The sequence below is a fragment of the Rhinoderma darwinii genome, chromosome 5 (genome assembly GCF_050947455.1).
Source record: "Rhinoderma darwinii isolate aRhiDar2 chromosome 5, aRhiDar2.hap1, whole genome shotgun sequence".
NCBI lineage: Eukaryota > Metazoa > Chordata > Amphibia > Anura > Rhinodermatidae > Rhinoderma > Rhinoderma darwinii.
Window position 1 is genome coordinate 297640643 of NC_134691.1, and position 17032 is coordinate 297657674.

The following is a 17032-nucleotide window of genomic DNA, read 5'->3' on the forward strand; positions in this document are numbered from 1 at the left end:
ACTGCCACTGTGAATTCCCCTGCAAAGGGGCCAACTAAGTGTGTCGTCCAAGCGCCCACACAAACCTAGAGCCAGCAATGGTTACCAGTATGACCATGAACAGATTTCTCAGTTGTTATTTCTAAACAAAACCTAATTAAACAGCATTTCTAAAAATTTATGGAAGAGCGTCCAAGTTGTTCACTTGCAACATATTACAGAGCCATGCACGAGTTGTATATTTAGTGCCAATCACAATCAGATCCTGTTTTGTAAGATTACAAATGCCTCTCCCAAATAAGAAAAAAATGGCACCAAACTGCAATGGCACCAAACTGCAATGACACGCTACTTAAAAGCCCAAAGGGAGGAGTAGAATTGACCATTGAATGCCAACTAAACTTTCGACATGTCAGAAGTTTTGATCGGTGGGGGTACAGGTACTGACACTTCCAACGATCACTAAAACGAAGCAGCCGATGCGCTCGGGTGAGCACTGTACTGCTTAGTTTCTAATAGTCTTTCCTCTAATGCAGTAAAGTCTATCAGAAACAAAGCGGCACAACTCTCACCCGGGCGCTTCTCCTGCTTCATTTAAGCGATCGGTGGAGGTCTCAGCACCTGGACCCCAACCAATCAAAACTTCTAACACATCCCTATGACATATCAAAAGTATTGAGAGTTTAGTTACCCTTTAACGTTCAATAATGTGCAACATATATCTATATCTCTGGAATATGTTCATGAAGAAAGGCAATCCGGATTAAACTTTTGGTTTGAAAAGGATAATCCCTTTAAGGCCGGATTCACACGAGCGTCTGTGTTTTGCGTGCGCAAAAAAACGTGGCTTTTGCGCAAAAGGTCCATGTGTCATCAGCATATGATGCGTGGCTGCGTGATTTTCGCGCAGCCAGCATCATTAGGACACTCTGTTTTTATGTTTGCAAACAGAAAAGCACGTGGTGCTTTTGTTTTAATTCATTTATTTTACGGCTGTTGCGCGAATCACACGTGGCACCCAGAAGTGCTTCCGTGTGCCGAGCGCGATTTTCACGCACCCATTGACTTCAAAAGCATAAACCGGATAGGATTTTGGTGAAGAAAACCCGCATTCGGAGAAGGAAATAAAAAAAAAAAAAGTTCTTAATTTTTTTATTTTATAGACTGCAACAAGTTTTGACCTTGCACCATCTCAAATTAGATATCTTTCTATCTATACACATACAACTCAACATAAGTGATGACGCGGAGGTCATATGGGGAGGATGCAAGTTCAAAGTGGGCGGGGGGGGTTAAGATTACATAAGTGGTTTTTTTCTGTTGAATCAGACACTTGTTTAATCTTAACCCTCAACCCCCTATAAACTTGCATCCTCCCCATATGACCTCCGAGTCATCACTTACGTTAAAGTATATAGTATAGGTATAGTCATGTACGATGTGCACAGCCAGCTTTTTGTACCATGGTACAACTCTTATGTGCTATCCGGATGTGCAGGTCAAGCGGGGAGAATCCTTTAGTTTGAAGAGGCGCTTATCAAGGCCCTAATATTATACCAGGAAGGGGAGCACCCAAGCACATCTGCCCCGGAATATCATCTCTGCTGGAAGAGGGACAGTCATTATTTATTTACCCCATTGGATAATCTTCTTATGCCCTGATAAAACCCCATACAAAACCGCTACCAAGTAAGACCTGAACTCCAAAAAGGAAAACGGCATACCCTCTGATCCTGGCATTGTGCCTAAACCGCAGTTTACGACCCTATATGGGATATTACTGTGCTTGGGAGAAACTGCAAATAATTGTTCTTAGTCCTTGTGAAAATGAAACTTTTTAGAGCGAAGACCTATTGGAAAAAGTTTTTTTATTTTCACGGCCCAATTCTAATAACTTTTTTTGTGCAGTATGAGATGAAGTTATATTGGCAAATCAGGTTACCATAAAAGCAGTTTTAATTGGTGGGAGTCTGAGCACTGGGACCCCCACCTATCACTTAAACAAAAGCGGCAGAAGTGCTCGTGTGAGCGCTGAGCTGCTTACTTGCAGTTCGGCTTTTTCCTGTAAGTCAATGTAGCGGTGTACGGACTCCATAGAAAGTCTACGAGCCTGTATTCAGCTTCATCGGCTTTCAGGAAAAAGATGAACAGAAACAAAGCGGCTTAGCGGTCACACGAGCACGTCTGACGCTTCGTTTTAGCGATTAGGTGTGGTCTCAGTGCTCGGACCCCCACCAAAACTTCTGACATGTCACAAGGTTGAACGTTTAGTTACCCTTTAAGAGCGGCTATTTTGTCATTGCCACAAACCTTGATACTGCTTGAATCAGAGAATGAACAATTTGAAAGCCAGAGATTTTTAACCCATATATACAGTTTCTCTCATTCATGATCTTTACCCAATTCTAGAATATTATATAAAAACACCCGTGGTATCAAAACAATCACTACAGGAATTCCTTGAGGGGGTAGTTTAAAAAAAAAAATGGGGTTACATTGTACTGCAATCTCAGGGCCTCTGCAAATGCGACATGTCCAGAAGTAAAAGTATTACAAAAGCGATTACCACAAAGTGACTCGCCAGTTTTGAATAGTCCAAAATAGGACGCTATAGAGAATTGCAGTTGAAACAAGCTATAAAAAGAATTAAATAGAAATCTATCTAAAATCAAGAGTGATACATATGTGAAAGGCCTGGTAATAGTAAATGACTTGGGTTTCTTCCTAAGGAGGACGCTCAGCAGGATCTCAGTGTAACAGGCCATGCGCCAGCATGTAAATCTGTGGTTAACCTTCATGGCGTAAAAAAAAAAAGAAAAAAAAAAAAAAGGTTATTTGCATGGAACAGATTAAAGCATGGCTCCTATCCAGGAGAGTTATTGATCCTGGTCCGCTACCTCAGTCACTGACATCTGTGTGTGTAAATAAATATGATTTTATATATATATATATATATATATATATACACACACACACACACACTTGATGCAGTGCCATAAGGAAGCACTGCACAAACCGGTCCTATTATACACTAGGTGGTAGAGATATGGAGTTGTGAAGTGGAAAGCACGTCAGAAAGCACCAATTCTACTCTTTATTTATATAAAAGGTAACGTATTCCACATGGTTTTTCAACCCCTTTGACCACCCAGTGTCTTGACATCAGGCTGTTCAGGTCCCTAGACTACAGTGATGTACTTTGGCGTCGCTGTAGACTAGGCATATGATCACTCCCCAGAGCGCTCACTCTAAGGCCTGATTTACACGAGCATGTGCGTTTTGCGCACACAAAAAACGCGGCGTTTTGCGTGCGCAAAAGGCACTTAACAGCTTTGTGTGTCATCAGCGTATGATGCGCGGCTGCGAGATTTTCTCGCAACCGCCATCATTATGACACTCCGTTTGGATGTTTGTAAACCGAAAAGCACGTGGTGCTTTTCGGTTTACATTCAGTTTGACAGCTGTTGCGCGAATCACGCAGTTCGCACGGAAGTGCTTCCGTGCGACCTGCGTGGTTTTCACGCACCCATTGACTTTTGAGAGTTTAATTGAACCCACAAATGTAATGCTCCAGATTCTCAACTAGCTCAAAGGAAGGTCCGTTTTATAGCTCCTCTAAACAGCAAAACTGTTTACAGCGGTGCTAACATAATTGTACAAGGGTTTTCAAGTGTTTTTCTAATCATCCATTAGCCTTCTAACACAGTTAGCAAACACAATGTACCATTAGAACACTGGAGTGATGGTTGCTGAAAATGGGCCTCTATACACCTATGTAGATATTGCATTAAAAACCAGACGTTTGCAGCTAGATTAGTCACCCCACAGAACATGTTTCCCCCTGTTCGAGTCCAGTGGCGGCATGCAGTACACCACTCCATCCAACGCTAGGCATTGTGCTTTGGTGATGGAAGGCTTGTATCCAGCTGCTCAGCTATCCATGTCATGAAGTCCCCGGCGCATAGTTTGTGTGTATGTTAATGCCAGAGGAGGTTTGAAACTCTGCAGTGGAGTCAGAGCGTTGGCGACTTATGCACTTCAGCACTCCGTGACCCTTCTCTGTAACTTTACGTGGTCTGCCACTTTGTGGCAGAGTTGCTGTGGTTCCTAAACGCGTCCACATTGCACTATTAGGGTATGTTCACACGACCAAGTTTGTCGTAATTCGGGCGTTTTTACGCCCCGAATTAAGTCTGAAAAAACGGCTCCATTACACTGACAGACATCTGCCCATTACTTTCAATGGGTTTGCCGATGTACTGTGCCGATGACCTGTCATTTTACGCGTCGCTGTCAAAAGACGGCGCGTAAAAAAGGACACTTCTTGGGACATAATTGGAAAAGTTGTTTTTTTTACTCCATTGAAAAACAGCTCCAATTACGTCCGTAATGGACGCCGCGGAAAACGTGAGTACGAGCAATTACGTTTGAAATTCAGGAGCTGTTTTCACCTGAAAACAGCTCCATAATTTCAGACGTATTTTGCGCTGTCGTGTGAACATACCCTTACTCACAGTTGATCATGAAATATCTAGGAAGGAACCACACTGGAATTCAGTGAGCTCTTTAGAACGACCCATTCTTTCAGAAATGTTTGTAAAAACAGACGGAATGGCCAGGTGCTATTGATTCCCGTCAAAACGACGGAACCTTGTCACAACGGTGACACACAGAAACCATTAGCTACGTTTCAGTCACCATTGAGTTCAATGGTGAGGGAAACCGAAGCTGAGGTTTCAGTTTGCCTTTCGTTGAGGGGTTAACCCGACCAAAACCTCGGACGGAACCCCTTAACGGAAAGCAACGGTGATGTGAACTCATTAACTATACAAAGACGTCTGAGGCCACAAGTGTTTACAGTGGTAATAAAACTTGTAACTTGAGCACTGGCAGTATGCACAGCAGGGTCATGATACAGCAAGTACGGCTTTCCACAGTCTTATAACACAAGATACTGTTCTATGGCTGCCAGCAGCTAAACACAACTTTCAATCACTTTTGATGTTCAGCTGAGGAGACAAACACCATTGAATGTCGCATGTAGTTGTGTGGCGTAAAGACAGAATATTCCCCAACCTGATACGGAGCAGCTTCTAACATTTACTTCAATATTAACGTATAATAAAGCATGAACTTTGTGAGCACTACATATATTCTACATCAGAGACCGAACTAGATCTGCTACAAGAAACGTGGGGAGTGCGTGTACAAGACAGGAAAGCCGGGAACAGAGGTTGGCAGCCGGGTTTATTATTTAGTAGCTCCTCCATCTGGTCATATTCCTATTCCAGGAGAGTAAGAGCCAGAACAAACTTTTCAAGGATATGCCCTACCCTTTCTTTTGTGTTCTACTGCAGGATTGTGTATTACTTTCAACTTTGTTACACATTAGACAAGACCATCCTATGGTAGTAAATGATATCAGACACTGTATGAAAAATTATTATTTCATTGCTATGAAAACCTCTAATAGTAATCCATCTTTAGAAAAATAGTACCTGAAAAAAACTGGATCATTAGGATGATGTTTCTGACAGGTGGGAACATTGACAGATCCCTATGATCATGCATTTGACAAGTCGTCCAGCAAGAAGTAATCATTCTGCAACTTTTTTTTTATATACTTTGTATTAAGGTGCCCCTACACAATGCGGCAGAGCTGTGGTTATGGCTGTGCAGCGAAAGACACCCGCTGTTTACCCTACAGGTAAAGCTTATGGTTTTATGTGCTTCACCTGTAAACTGGGAGTGTTTTCTGTCGCACAGCAATTATCACAGCTCTGCCGCATCATGTGCCGACAACCGCACCATTAAATAGTCATCACCGTTGAAAAAATACATGTCTAACAAGTTCAACCAAGTGATGGGAGAAAGGGAAGGGATATGGGTAAACTATAGAACTTTGGATCAAAAAACAAAAACGTAGGTTAAACCCCCTTTTTAGTTTTATGATCCAATCAGCAGAGAGGGATCAGTCACATGCAGACTTGCAACTAATAGCCCAGAGGGCTCACCTTGATTAAAAGTATGGTTATACTTTCACCTGCCAAAACCGCACAGACATTCAAAACCTGCGGCCGAACAGCGGCTGCTACATGTGGCTTTACCCCAAGCAACATGCAAGAGTTCTGTTTAAAAAGTGCCAAAAAATATATATATAATAGTGGGTACTTGGTGTGCGCCAAAATTAGAATGCATTTTAAAACACTTGTGCCTAGCTTGAAGGTTTTGAAACCGAAAAAAAAAAATAGGGGTGTGTATGAAAATTCTTAAAACGTGCCACATTTAAGAACGACGTGTGCCATTTTTCAGCCATGATTTGACATAATGGAGAAGTGTGTCTAATATGCCTAGAGCCAAATGTTTTAATAGCATGTACACCATACAGATAAATATTAGTTCTATGTGCATCATTTCCACCACATCACAAGATATATTTTCGGTGATGGGTATTGATACATGTCCCCAATGCCCTACACAGAAAGTCATTGCACACGTCCAACAAAAAACAAGTCAGTCACAATGAGGGAAGAGTATTACAGTCTTTGGCTCGATCTATTGCGACCTCTGGATCTTGTGCTATGTATGGCCAACTTAAGATTTGGCACATATTTTGAATTCATGTGAAAATCTTTGCATGCCCAAAAATGAGAGATCAGTTCGCTGGCATGAAACAACTCTCTATGGGCTGCTTTAACCAGGAGCACATGAAAGCAATAAACTCTATGATAGCTTAAAATGTGATTGTAGTGCTTAAAGGGGTTATGAGGGGAGCGAAACGTATAGGCACCGAGTACACTCGCGAATATACATTCTAGTGGCAATCTTCCTTGATGACGACTCGACCCTTCGTCATGTGACCGGCCCCGCTGTACTCTATCACTCTCTCAATTTCCTCCACACTGTAGCAGTAGTACATTGATTACATAACCAGCTCCAGTGTTATCTGAATAGAAGTCAGGGGTTATCTCACAAAAAAGCCCAAACCCTTCCCATTGTACTATACAACAGGCAAGATTTGTAATAAATGGTGTGAGGCATCATCATTCATGACTTATGCAATGGCAGAAGAGGTTAACCATACTAACAATAGAGAACACCTGCCTAATGCTCGAATTGCCCTTTAGGTATTGTCCACAGAAAACAAAGCAGCAGTGATGGGGCTGGAGAGCACATCTGCTAACTAGAATAGAAAACTTTGCTTTTACTATATAAAAGCGAACAGATGAATGGGTAAAAATGAGTGAATAGAAAAACATGCTGGCAGATGCGATCCCCTACTTCCCAAAACAAAGGGGTAGCCCCTTTTAACCAATTTTCCACTACATATTGGTATCCTAAATAAAGTATACTACCATTTGGCTGAAAAAAAAAAATCCCCTACTGTAATTCGCTTGTGTCATGCCCATATGGTTCCTCTGTTCCTGTGCCCATGCTTGCTTTGGATCTCTTAGCAAGTGCCCATGTGACTGTCCGGGCTAGCGATGCTGCTACAAATCACCAGCTTCCCATTTACACTGTACTCTAGTGCTTAATAGTAAGCCTGAAAGTCAATTGTCTGCACGGTCTGCAGATTAGCACACATCTGACAAAACAAGCAGTAAAGGAATTGTGGGTGATATTTTAGTAGTCGCAATAAATACAGAACAAAGTTATCCATCTGAGCATGCGCGATTATGCTGGACAGTGTGATACGAAAATGCACATGTGAGGTCTAGTAAAGGGAGAAGAATCACTGGGATCCACCCATTCTTGGCCACGGTTACAATTGCGCATCGTAGTACATGGAAACGATAGAAATAATGGATAAAAACCTGCACCGATAACATGTGTAATCTCTGAAGGTAGTAAAAACCATGAAAAATAGAATGAGAATCTCTTCAATTTGCACTACCAAAAGTATTCTTGTGGATGGAAAACCCCTTTAAGTTAAAGGAAATAAAATTAAAGTTAGTTAAGGAAAAATCGCTTTCCAAGGATTGCTTTGGTTCTCCACTTTAGATACTGCGGCTGTAAGGAGGTGGACACGGATTTACATGGGGACATTATGGATTTTCTAAAATTCTAGTTGTGGTGCTACAGTTGTGTCATCAATCAAGCCACGTATAGGAAAAATCACACCAGAAAGAAAGTTTGTATGCAGACAGCAGGTAGGGCTCTGAACAGGAAGAAGTCTCCTATCTTCCCTTGTGTGTTGGAGTTTGTTCTATACATGAACCACATCTGACTTGTAGAAAAGACAAAACCGTTTGAACTAAAAGTCTATCACACGGCTAATTTTGGCCGATGCAACGAGCGCCGAACAAAGAGACAGCTAGTTGATCGGCGCTCGTTTGCTCCAGTCACAAGGCGCCATGTATGGGGATGATCGCTCGTTACTTGGATCGCTCGTCCCCATACATCATGTCAGCAGTGTGTATCCCCGTTTACACAGGGAGATGTGCTGCTGACAACGATAATATTTTATAGTTTTTTAAAACGATACGGCCAGCAGATGATCAAGCGTTTGCTCCATCTGCTGATCGTTCCCGTTTACACAGGGCAATTATCGGCAACGAGCGTTCTATGAAGGCTTGTCTGCCCGATAATTGCCCAGTGTTACAGGGGCTTAAGTCACATTCCACATACACAACGATTACGTCATGGGGCTACCAATAATGTCACTAGGTAGGGCAACCAAAGAAAAAGGGCAGGTTTGCAAATTGTGATATGTAACAATACCAGGAAACCTGGACTATCACAAAGCTGACAGCTAGGGATGTGTTTGTATACCAACTGCAGACGTCTCTTTAGGAAAAAATAATAAATATTAAAAAAAAATAGTGTGAGAAACGGCTCAAGCTTTTACACCCTCTGATAACATGAATTATCTTTGAAAACAGAATTCTGAGCAAACTGCGGAGACTGCCATCTGATCACACACACAAAAAAAAACAAAAAAACACGACAATATACTGTAGTGCCCAAATCATACAAAAGTAATACCAGTGCCGTGGTGTATACTGCCTTAGGCTACATTCACACGAGCGTGACAGATTTACGGGCGTAAATCTGTCGGCGTGCGTTGTGTTTTTGCATCAGTGTGCTTTGCGTGTGGCATGTGTTTTTCACGCACTCGCAAGCACTTTTTTCAAAGTAATGGAGGTGTGAAACACGGACACACCCATTGACGTCAATGGGCCAGTAGGTGCACCAATATAGGACATGCAGAGAGTTTCACACAACGGACACACTACGTGAAAAATGCATTGGTGCATGGCCCCATTGAAATCACTGGGTCCGTGTGCAGTGCCTCGTTTCATCTCACAGCACACGGACGAGAATAGGCTCGTCTGAATAAGCCCTTTGTCTGGATTCACACAGTGCGTCATGCTGCATTTCACAACAGCCAGATGTTAAAGTTTATAATGATAGCGCTGTGTTTTGTGGTGTTTTTGGCATCTTGACATTTTTCCCCCATGGTCTTCTCTAGAGGACTTATAATGTAGTGACAGAGTCTCTTTAAGTGGCCTCTCCTACATAAGGAGATTGGCGCTATAATGTAGGTGACAGCAGTGCTTTTTATTTAGAAAAACTATCTATTTTTACCATGTTAGGAGCGATTTTTAGCTTTATGCGAATGACTTTAATGCCCAAGTGGGCGTTGTACAGAGAGTGTTTTAGGTAATATACAGCTAAGTATTTTCCAACCCAAACAGATGGAGCAGAAGACTGCAGGATACAGAATAAGTTGGACAGCAGCCAAACTAATTCTTTATTAAATACAACTTCTACTGTGACATTATTATATATGTGTTTTACCTTAAAACCACCATAATGTTCAAATAAAAATCTGTCACATGAAGAGCTTCTTGCTTTACTGCCTGGATTATACGATTTGTTTACAGTGGTGGCGTAATAGGACTATGCCCTGCCTGCCTACCATTATACCACATAGGTTTCCTCTTTGTGGACTCCTCCTCATATTATCAACTTCTCCGGCTGTAGCTCCCTGATCTCCTTGGATCACAACATTGAGTTACACATGCGATCTTCCATAGTAACATATTTCGGCCTCATGTACAGGATGGTAGTGTTGGCATTAGGTGTATTTGTGGCTAAATAGATAACCTTATCACACCGATATCAAATTCCTCTATCTAAAGCAACATTACATATAGAAGTCAGTTGAACATGTACTGTGCACGTATGGGATGAGGAACACGCCAGTTGTGCACCAAGTAGATTTCAGATCCTGCTAGCTCTAACGTTATGCTGAAGGAACGCAACAAAAACGAGAAAGGTTTACAACTTTGTATTGCATTATGGGTGAATGCCAGGAAAAACGAAAACGCGAGTTTCCCTTAAAGCATACTTAAATAGTAACTGTACGTTGTGATGTAGACATATCTAGAGGCATTAAAAAAAATCCTAACTACATTTGTCTAGGAAGTCACTTGAAGATCCAGTCCTGAAACAGTCTCCATTCACACACCGGAGCACGATCTAAAAGGTTATTGCGGGAGGGATAAGATGTAGCCCACTTAGACTAGAGAACTAAAAATTATCTGAATGGTACGGAAAAAAATATATATGTCAGCAGGTTAGAAATGTGAAGTTTAGTTCTCTATAAACTGAAAATCAGACATGTTCTGGACAGATCTCAAGCCAGAGAGGAGCAGAGCGTCAGATTGTCGATGGTTGGAGAATCATCTGCTGGACCGCGGCTTTGTACCACCCATGATGGAATAAATCAGAAAACCAAAAGGGCACATTCACACGTGGCGGAATTGCTGTTGAATTCTGCTCCGGACAGTCCGCAGCAGCCGTTTTTTTTCATTTCTTTCTATACATTTTTAGGAAACTTCGTTCAGACGTTGCAGAAAATAACTGTGCGGAAATCAGGCTGTGGTGCAGAATTTTCCCTCCGCTGCATGCTCATGACGTTGCGGAGAAGAGGTGGAATTTCACTGCAGATTTCAGCCTTTGTAATGCAAAAACTGAAATCTGTGGCAAGTCCGCTGAGATATCTGCAGCGTCTGAATTACCTGTCAAATATGCAAATGTTGGTGCAGATTCGTTACGTAATTGCCCCAAATCTGCACCAGCATTTGCAGCGGAAAAATTCTGCCACATCTGAACGTGCCCAAATATTTTTCATTTGAATGTGCAGGTTTTTTTGCTTGTTTGTTTTCCTTAAATCAAACATCTATTTTTCCACAATTATTTGTTTGTAAGGGATAACATTCCCTCAGAGTCAGGACATTTGTGTAGCCCACTGCTAACAATTAAAGGGAATACCAAAGTGACAATCTCTAACTGGTGTATTCACGCAAACTGGTCATATAGCTTATTTGCCGGTCATTTTGACAAAATTGTGTCAAAAACCACTATATAACTGTGTGAATATTTTCCATTTCCTGCACATTCAAACAGAAGTTGCTAGCAATAGCTGCGAACGTCATATTGGTCCATAGTCCCGTATGTCGATATCCACAGTTTAGAAAACATTTATAATACATTTCTAGTTATCTACTCACACATTTGTGAATCGGGAGACCTCAAAATCTTCTTGGAGTTATGACATACAGTCTTGCAGTCCTCCTGTAGTTTGTAAAATCGTGACCTTTTCCATGAAGCGGATTTAACTTTAGACAGTGGACTTCCCTTCAGAAGAAACTTCAGGTCCTCATCATCTTGTAAACCTGCAGAAGCAGCAGCATTTTTGACATGATCAATGATGTAATACAAGACCGGCTGTCAAGACTTCTACAGCTAAACATTAGCATTAGAGGATTCCATTGCAAAATCTAACAAATTAAAGCGTCAAGTTTCTATAGATCGCATTAAGATTTCACTTTCATTTATATGTATCAGATATAGAAAACCTAAGGCAATATTCACACGACCTGGTGTCAATTTGCCGTTTTCACGGATGCCTCAGACATGAGCCTATTGAGGGATCTGGGAAAAACGGGCAAAAATAGGACATGTCCTATTTCTTTTTCCAAAGAAAAAACGGCCGTGTGAATAGCCCCATAGACATGCATGAATTTTAATGCTGCCGTGTGACAGCCATTAAAAAAAAAAAAAAAAAATGGCCGTCGCACAGCTGACTGTCTGACTAAGCCCTAAATATGAGCTCCATCTAACATCGCATCAGTGCCAGTATGGAGTAACATTGCATGCTTTTTCTTGCAAAAACACGTCTATCTGCACGCACCATGGTAATCAGTGGTGAAACGCATGCGGTTCTACCAGGCATTTTCTGCCTACACAACACATTACTGCCGGTTGGCTCATGAAAAGGCGCCCCAATATAGAAGGGATCTGCTCTGCAGGGTTCACATAATCAACGCACAGGAGTCAGACACTCAAACATTGTGTAACGCGTGGCCCTTTTCAAGTCTTGCACTTGAGGTGATATCGATCGTGTTCACCGTGTGATTCCCAGCCAGGTTATATTAAGCTAAATCCTTATTATCCTCTGCAGCTACCATTATTTAGTTAATTTGGTCACTGTAAGCACCTACTTGATATTACAGAATTGCTGCTCATTCCTGGAAGTGCGCTGGCTACGTGCACACGTTGCGTATTTTGCTGTGGAACACAAGCACTAAAAGCGCAGGAAATTTACAGGTAAAAACCGCACCTAACTGCGGTTTTCGGTGGATTTTCATGCTGCAGGTTTTGGTACGATTTTCCACAGCACTAGGCAGATACGTTTCCGCTTGTGAATTGTAAGATAATTTGACATGCTGCGGATTCTAAAATACGCACCGCAGGTCAATTTCTGTCCCGAAAAATACCGTAGCGTACATTTCCTGGAATCTCCTTGACTATGTGGTTACTGCATTACACTGCGGATTTGCCATATGCAAATCCGAATGGCAAAACCGTACGAAATACGCATCGTGCGCATTGAGCCCTAGTATTTTATTACTTATATAACCTATAACTACTGCATTCTCTATAGCAAAACATAAAAAAAAAAAAAAAAAAAGGACTCATTATCACTCTGTAGTATCAAATATTGGGGGGATAAAGCGGAGCAAGTCTCCCCGATAATTCTGTGCAGAGTGTCATAAGTTCTAGCTTCTACCTCCATAGATAATTCACTAACACATGTAGTACAGCAACCGATATACAGCCAAATGTATTTAACCCGAGATTAACTCCAAATGAGAAAGCAACCCAGACAGGACGGAGCCGACCGCACAGTTCACTCTACAGCAATACAAATAGTCAAATATGAAAAGTCTATATACATAATGTTCTAGTTAGGGGATTTGATTTCTTTTTATATATCAAAATGCAGCATGTCTAGGTACGGTGCTCTTCATAGGTTTCAGAATAGAACTTCAAAAAAAAACAAAAACTTTGAACTGCAGGTTTTGTTTTTTTTACGCATTTAGGGCTTATATCTACATCCGTGCAACACGCGTGATTTTCACGCGCCTCGCACGGACCTATGTTAGTCTATGGGGCCATTCAGACAGTCCAAGAGTTTCACGTTGTGTGTGTCCGCTGCGTAAAACTCACGACATGTCCTATATTTGTGCGTTTTTTGCGCATCACGCACCCATTGAATTCAATGGGTGCGTGAAAATCACGCGCAGCACACGGAAGCACTTCCGTGTGACGCGTGTGATTCGCGCAACAGCAGTAAAAACTATGAATGTAAACAGAAAAGCACCACGTGCTTTTTGCAGGAATATTTCGGAGCGTAATATGAGTTTTACGCTTCAAAATACAGCTAGAAATATGCCGCGTGAACATGGCCTATAAACACCACAAAGTCAACCTGCAATTCTTACCTCACTGGTGTTGCCATAGCGACAGATCCCACTCCCCAAGGAGCCTGGCCTGGAGTCCAGCTGCAGAGAACAAGGAGCCATCGCTATGGCAACACCTGGGAAGTCTGGACGTTTTTCAATTTTAAAAAACAGAGAGAAGACTTTTGTTATTTTTTTAGACTTGCGATTCTTGTGGCAGATTTACAGCTTTTCCACTGCAAAAAAAACCACATTTGCTAGTTCTGGATTTCTACCTCTCCATTGTACTCCAATATGGAAAATCTGCAACAAAAGTGCAACGATTCTGCAGACTGACACACAGGTGCACGGCTCGTTACAAGTCAACTCCGATACACATACTGATCACTCCAGCACCTGTGTGTCCATCACATGACCATGTCACGATCCCAGCACCTGTGTATCCATCACATGACCATGTCACGATCCCAGCACCTGTGTGTCCATCACATGACCATGTCACGATCCCAGCACCTGTGTGTCCATCACATGACCATGTAACGATCCCAGCACCTGCGTGTCCATCACATGACCATGTAACGATCCCAGCACCTGTGTGTCCATCACATGACCATGTAACGATCCCAGCACCTGTGTGTCCATCACATGACCATGTAACGATCCCAGCACCTGTATGTCCATCACATGAACATGTACAGAATTTATCCACTGGAAGTAAACAATAAATGTTCCTACTGAATAACAAGCAGAGATCTTGAAAACCGTGAGGAATTAATACTGAAAGTATATTGGAAAAAAATTTAATGATACAAAAATTGAACATTAATGTACTAAAAAAAACAGACAACCCCTTTATTCTATGTAGGACTGCAGTAGATCACATCCATGTTAACAATTTGACCATCTACGATCACATATTTATGAATTTCCTACATAAACTATGCAAAGAAATCTACCTGTAAATACTGGAGGGGATGTAAACCACTGCTGTATAACACACCTGTCTTGGGTCTCTTGTAGAAATAAGGTAACGGCAGCAGTGCTCATCGCACAGTCATTTACTGACAATAGTTCTCTCCTGGCAGATCCAGTTACCGCACCCTCATTATATGAACAACATCCTGAAATCTCCAGGACTCCGGGAAACTGCACATAAGGCCAGGATCACACACAGTTGTAATGTGTTTTTTCGAGCCAAACACAAAAGAAAGGAGAGTTCAGCCTTTTCTAAACTTTCTTCCTTTCGGATGCACTTCTGGCATCAAACTGCAGAAACATTGTGTGTGATCCTGGCCTTCGATAGCTTTTGTTTCCAGCTCTAGAAAGTTCAACAACAAGCACAATGAAGGTACTAGGTGTGGACCTGGTCACTCTTCAGGAAATGCTTAGAGGTGTGGATCCGCCAACTAGTACAGTTGAAAGACTTGTATGTGGTTCTGAGCCCAGAATATATGTAGAGAAAGGTAAAAATGTATTATAGGTGTGAACATGGCCAGAAGTGCATGTCGAAAAAGGGTTTATTTGCAGACGTTTCTGTCCAGATGAACGGAATGGGACTTCCAGAAACGCTTAAAGAGACTGTCACCACATAAGTGCCCTGTCTCCTATATAAGGAGATGGGCGCTGTAATGTAGGTGACAGTAATGCTTTTTATTTTAAAAAAAACGATCTTTTTTCACAACGTTAGGAGCGATTTTGGTTTATGCTAATGAGCTTTCTTAATGCCCAAGTGGGCGTACTTTTACTTTCGACCAAATGGGCGTTGTACAGAGGAGTGCATGACGCTGACCAATCGGCATCATGCACTCCTCTCCATTCATTTACACTGCACTAGCGATATAGTTATATCACTATGTGCAGCCTTATACACAAGCCCTAACATTACTACAGTGTCCTGATAATGAATACACATGAAATCCAGCCTGGACGTCATGTGTACTCAGAATCCTGACACTTCTGAATCTTTTGTGAGATTCCGGCAAGTGATACCAAATCTCATTTAGCTCCGTAATCTCGCGAGATTTGGTTTCACTTGCCGGAATCTCACAAAAAAGATTCAGAAGTGTCAGGATTCTGAGTACACATGACGTCCAGGCTGGATTTCATGTGTATTCATTATCAGGACACTGTAGTAATGTTAGGGCTTGTGTATGAGGCTGCACATAGCGATATAACTATATCGCTAGTGCTGTAAATGAATGGAGAGGAGTGCATGATGCCGATTGGTCAGCGTCATGCACTCCTCTGTACAACGCCCACTTGGTCGAAAGTAAAAGTACGCCCACTTGGGCATTAAGAAAGCTCATTAGCATAAACCAAAATCGCTCCTAACGTTGTGAAAAAAGATCGTTTTTTTAAAATAAAAAGCATTACTGTCACCTACATTACAGCGCCCATCTCCTTATGTAGGAGACAAGGCACTTATAATGTGGTGACAGAGACTCTTTAAGCTGCAAAAACAACCCTATTTAGATGCATAGAACGGATTTTCCATTACAAGAATTGTCTGCACCAAGTCTGAATATTCCATTAGGGGTGTGGACCTCGCCACAGATGCCAGTATATATACCGGCTGTTTTACTTTGGTTCCGAGACCAGCTTCAAAAACTCACAGTAACGTACCGTAATGGGATTAACCCCTTAATGACCGGGCCATTTTGCACGTTAATGACCAAGGATTATTTTTTGTTTTTTCACGGTCGCATTCCAAGAGTCGTAACTTTTTTTATTCCGTCGACATAGCCGTATAAGGGCTTGTTTTTTCCGGGACGAGTTGTATTTTGTAATTGTAACATTTTTAGATGCTTACAATATATTGATTAACTTTTATTAACTTTATTTTAGGAGAGAATTGAAAATAAGCAGCTATTCCAGCATTGATTTTCACGTTATAAGTTTACGCCGTTTACTATGCAGCGTAAATAACATGTTAACTTTATTCTATGGGTCGGCACGATTACGGGGATACCAAATATGTAAAGGTTTTATATGTTTTTTCTATGTTTGCACAATAAAAAGCCTTTTAGAAAAAAATTACTTGTTTTTGCATCGCCGCATTCCAAGAGCCGTAACGTTTTTATTTTTCCGTCGATGTGGCCGTACGTGGGCTTGATTTTTGCGGGACAATGTGTAGTTTTCATTAGTACTATTTTGGGGTACATAGGACTTATAGATTAACTTTTATTTTATTTTTTATGGGGGGAATGGGAGAAAAGAGAGAATTTTGCCGTTGTTTTTTGCGTTTTCTTTGGACGCCGTTCATCCAGCGGTTTAATTAATGTGTTCATTTTATTGGTCAA

At 41.6% G+C, this 17032-nt stretch overlaps 1 protein-coding gene across 1 annotated transcript in view; it reads right to left on the minus strand.

Moving 5' to 3' along the window:
- PLCD1 (phospholipase C delta 1) overlaps nucleotides 1-17032 on the minus strand; it is a 76525-nt gene that overhangs the window by 33746 nt on the left and 25747 nt on the right. The window contains exon 2 of the mRNA XM_075827328.1: nucleotides 11499-11663. Within this exon, the coding sequence (XP_075683443.1) occupies nucleotides 11499-11663 (165 nt within the window). The remainder of the gene's footprint in view (nucleotides 1-11498; nucleotides 11664-17032) is intronic.